The sequence below is a fragment of the Octodon degus genome, unplaced genomic scaffold, assembly GCF_000260255.1.
Source record: "Octodon degus isolate 3935 unplaced genomic scaffold, OctDeg1.0 scaffold00023, whole genome shotgun sequence".
In the NCBI taxonomy this organism is placed as follows: Eukaryota; Metazoa; Chordata; class Mammalia; order Rodentia; family Octodontidae; genus Octodon; species Octodon degus.
This window is the reverse complement of record NW_004524599.1, coordinates 11,561,881-11,566,076: the sequence shown is the minus strand read 5'-3', so window position 1 is coordinate 11,566,076 and position 4,196 is coordinate 11,561,881. Positions and strand designations below refer to the sequence as shown.

The 4,196-nt window shown below is 41.3% G+C and overlaps 1 protein-coding gene across 1 annotated transcript in view; it reads right to left on the bottom strand.

Annotated features, from left to right (window-relative positions):
• Cage1 (cancer antigen 1) overlaps positions 1-4,196 on the bottom strand; it is a 23,318-nt gene that overhangs the window by 12,157 nt on the left and 6,965 nt on the right. Inside the window, exon 2 of the mRNA XM_023712059.1 lies at positions 861-1,366. Coding sequence (XP_023567827.1) covers positions 861-1,358 — 498 coding nt within the window. The 5' untranslated portion in view covers positions 1,359-1,366. The remainder of the gene's footprint in view (positions 1-860; positions 1,367-4,196) is intronic.

Here is a 4,196-nt window from a genome sequence, read left to right as displayed (position 1 = left end):
AAAAAAATTGTTTTCCAGAAAGGAATAAGGGAAAATAAAGTCCTCATTTAAACACTATCCTTTACTTCCAAAAAAAATGAACAAAAGACAAACTTATCTTATAAATGAAACATAATAGCTATAACTTTTCTTATAAATTCTCATTGAGATGATGATTATGCTATTCTTTTGGATTATATTTTTTCGTCCACAATTCCTACAGTTTTTGTTTTTATTTATAGAGCGCCTAGAAATTACACTGTTGATATCTACCATGTTTTTAATATACTGTATGTTTGCCCAGAATTAATACAGCAAAAGACAATGTTTTCAGTTAGGTAGAAAAGTTAGTGTTCTTCACTTCCCCACAGAAATCATACAGAATAGAAAAACCTTAGGCTCCCTTTGTCAGACAATTTGATCAGTACACCTGTATGCCTTCCTCCTATCAGCCCTGCCCTATGAATTCCTGTTATTTTTGCTTAATATGAAATCTGTGTTTTAAAGTCTTTTTTTTTTTTTTTTTTTTTGCGGAACCAGGGATTGAACTCAGACCCTTGCGCTTGCCAGGGAAGCGCTTATTCCACTGAGCCATCTCCCTGGCCCGAAATCTGTGTTTTATTCAGGCATCAAGTAGATGCTGTGCAACACAAAGGACAAGTAAGACAGAGTTCTGCGCCTCACAGAAATAACGGCCATTTGTGGAGCTGATCACCAAGTATGGACTTGGATTGGAAAAACTGGTACCTGAATTGGTTAAGATCTCAGAACACATTTTCCCCAGGGACACACATCCCTCACGATTTAACACTGCTTGACCTCAGATTAAGCCCTGCACACCTGAATACCCCACGTGCTTCAATGACCTCGAGCAATCTCACCTCCTCTGTCTTGCCGTTAACTCTCAGCTCATGCAGGTTAAAGCTGTTTCCACTGTAACATGGGTCTTCAGCATTTTCAGAGACGCTTTCTTTATACAAAAAGTTCTGAGGCCAACTAGGGCTGAGGATAGATCCTAGGGCTGTACGTGTGGCCAGGGGCTTTTCCATAAACTTCAGAGTCTCTTCACTGCAGTGGCGTGGGCTTCTAGCAGGTTGTGCGACACACTCGTGGTCTGTAGCTGTGGAAAGGCTAGCTTCCCCTGAATTTTCTTTCTTAAGTGCGTCTTGGTTTTCCTTGCTGTCTTCTGCATAACTGCATACAGTACTTTGCAATTCTGGCTTCTCGGTGTAAGAAAAGCCGTCCGCTGGATTTTGAAATGCCATTTCATCGTTGAAGGCTGCTATCCAGTGAAACTTGCAAATGGGTTCTGATTGTCTCAAGGGAGAAAAGCAGGTGCTCGCTGGCTGGATCTGTGTATTTTGTGGGTAACTTCCCATGTCGGCATCTCATTAGAAGGAGAAAGAAGGAAATAAGAATGAGTTGACCATGAATTAATATGGCAGCATATTTACATTTACAAATAAACTTTGGGGCTGGGAAAACATTTCAGGGGCATAAGCACCTGCCTGGCAAGTGCAAGGCTCCAAGTTTGATCCCTAGTACCACAAATAAATAAACTTTGAAAACTTTTTGTGTGTGGATCTTATCATAGTTTTGCATTAGCAAACAAAACAAAGCAACTTTTTACACAGGGAAAAGAACTCCCAAATGACTATGAATGGCCGGGGAGATGGCTCAGTAGAATAAACACTTCCTTGACAAGTGCAATGGCCTGATTTCAATCCGCGGTTCTGCCAAAAAAAAAAAAAAGGTCCAAGTGACTATGAAAGAGCATGTTACATATCAATCTGGTCAAATGCCATCACAACAAATCACAAGTATCTTCAAAATAGTTTTTGTGTACTGTAATTTTAAAAATTTCAAAAGGACAAAAAACACATACAATAACAAACACACACCAATTTGTTTAATCTTACAACAATCCGGCAAGCTTGGTACTATTACATCCCTCTTTTACAAATAAGGATAGTGACACACAAGAGATGTTAACTTACTTTTCAGAGGCCACAGAGTTGCTAAACAGAGCAGCCGAGATCTTATTTATTTACTTGTATTTAGGGCAGGGTCTACAGGGTGTACAGGGTCTCACTATGTAGATCAGATTCATAGTGATTCTCCTGTTTGCAGCTTCCCAAGTGCTGGGATTATAGGTGTGTGCCACCATCCCCAGTCTCAATCACAGTCTCAGCATGCACTCTGGGGACAGGCCCGGGGCCGGTACGGCATGCCAGGGATCAAACCCCAGCCGCTGTACTGTGCCTAACTAGGTGCTTTAGTCCACTGAGCTATCAGGCTGGCCCTTGAGATTTTAGAATATTATTTTAAATACAATAATATATACTGTTTCTCAATGACAAATTGTCCAATTTTATTACTTTTTTCTTTTTTCTTTTTTTGGTCTTGCTATGTAGCTCAGGCTGAGATTTAATTTGTGGTGATCCTCCTGCCTCAGCCTCCCAAGTGCTGGGATTACAGGCATGAGCCACCCTGCCCAGCTTAATACTTGGTTTTATTTTTGTTTTTGTTTTGTTTTGTTTTGTTTTTGCAGAACCAGGGATTGAACTCAGGCCTTCTACTGATCCATCTCCTCAGCCCCTTAATACTTGTTTTTTAAAAAATAAGACAATTGAAATAAAATGTTATGAAATTAATGATCTTTCTTTTCCCTCTCCAAGATAACCACTACACTGAACCCCACATGAATGCATTCTTCCCAGCTCTTTTTCATCCTTTACTGAGCTCTAAATCATACATACCAAGTCCCCACATTTCCTCATTTTGTGATAATCTTAATGTCTCTGAGATTTTTCATAGCAACCACAGACCAAAAGAAATGCCTAGCCATTTCTTCAGTCCATTACCACTGTCTCACTCAAATTTCAAGACATGTTACAGCACCCTAGATGAGCTGGGACTACATAGAATTATACTTTAAACATTGACATAAATAGCACATTTATGTATGCGTATACATGCGTGTATGTGTTTGGTCCCCAGTACTGCAACAGAACAAAAGTATTTCATTCATAATTTTGCTTTTGAAACTTAACCATGCAAGTACACAAGGAACTAGTTTATTCTACTCATAGATGAAGTTTGTTTTTGTGGTTTTTTTGATTGTTTTGGTACAGGGTCTCACTAGATTTCATAGTGATCCTCCTGTCTCAGCCACCCCAGTGCTGGGATTACAGGCATGCACCACCACACCCAGTTTTGGGGACAGCATGGCATATGGCACCAGGGACTGAATTTGACACCTTGTGCTTGCCAGGCAGGTGCTTGGACTGCCAAGCTATCTCCCCAGACCTAAATTTGTTTTGTTGACTATTTGCTATTTTTTTTTTTTAAAAAGCATTGCTGTGACCACCTTCACTTACATTCCCTGTACATCAATGTGTGTAGGCTCTGGGTATATACCTAGAAGTAGAACTGCTCTTCTATTTAAAACAAAACAAAACAAAACAAAACACTTAACTTCAACTTTACAGGTCTGTAAAACTATTGTCCAATGTGGTTATGGCAATTTATACTTGTATTACCAACAAGACTTCCTCTAGCTTTTATTCTTCCAAAATCTATCAAACTGACATGTATCTGATAGCACGTGTGACCCCTTTCACACACTTGAAGGCCTTACAGGTTTCCTTTCCTGTGATCTGCTTGTTACACAGTGATGGGTTAAACTGGGTCCCACCAAAATTCCCACACTGAAGCCCTCACCCCTGCCTTAGATGTTAGGGACAGGGTAAGCAATTAAGTTTAACTTTAGTCTGAAAGCCTGGGGCTCTTGCATGAGGATGGAGAGGCTCCGAGCAGGGAGGCAGCGCACAGAGAAAAGGCCATGTGGGTGGGAGAAAGAGGCCATCTACAAGTTCAGAGCGGCCCTAGGGGGAAGCAGCCCCTGGGGCCCACTCATCTTGGGTCCTGTGCCTGGAAAACTGATTTCTGTGGTTTCAGCTGCATGGCTGAGTTGTTTGGTTATGGCAGCCCTAGAGAACAGAGATACTCTGCTGGTTTTTCTAGCATGTTTCTTTTTAAAATTGACTCAGAGGCGGGCTATGGTGACATAAGCCTGTAACAACAAAACTGGGGAGGCTGAGGCAACAGGATCCTTGCGAGTTCAAGGCCACCCTAGGCTACCAAGTGAGTTCAAGGCCAGCCTGGGCTACATAGTGAGACCCTGTCTCAAAAGGACACACACACACACACACACA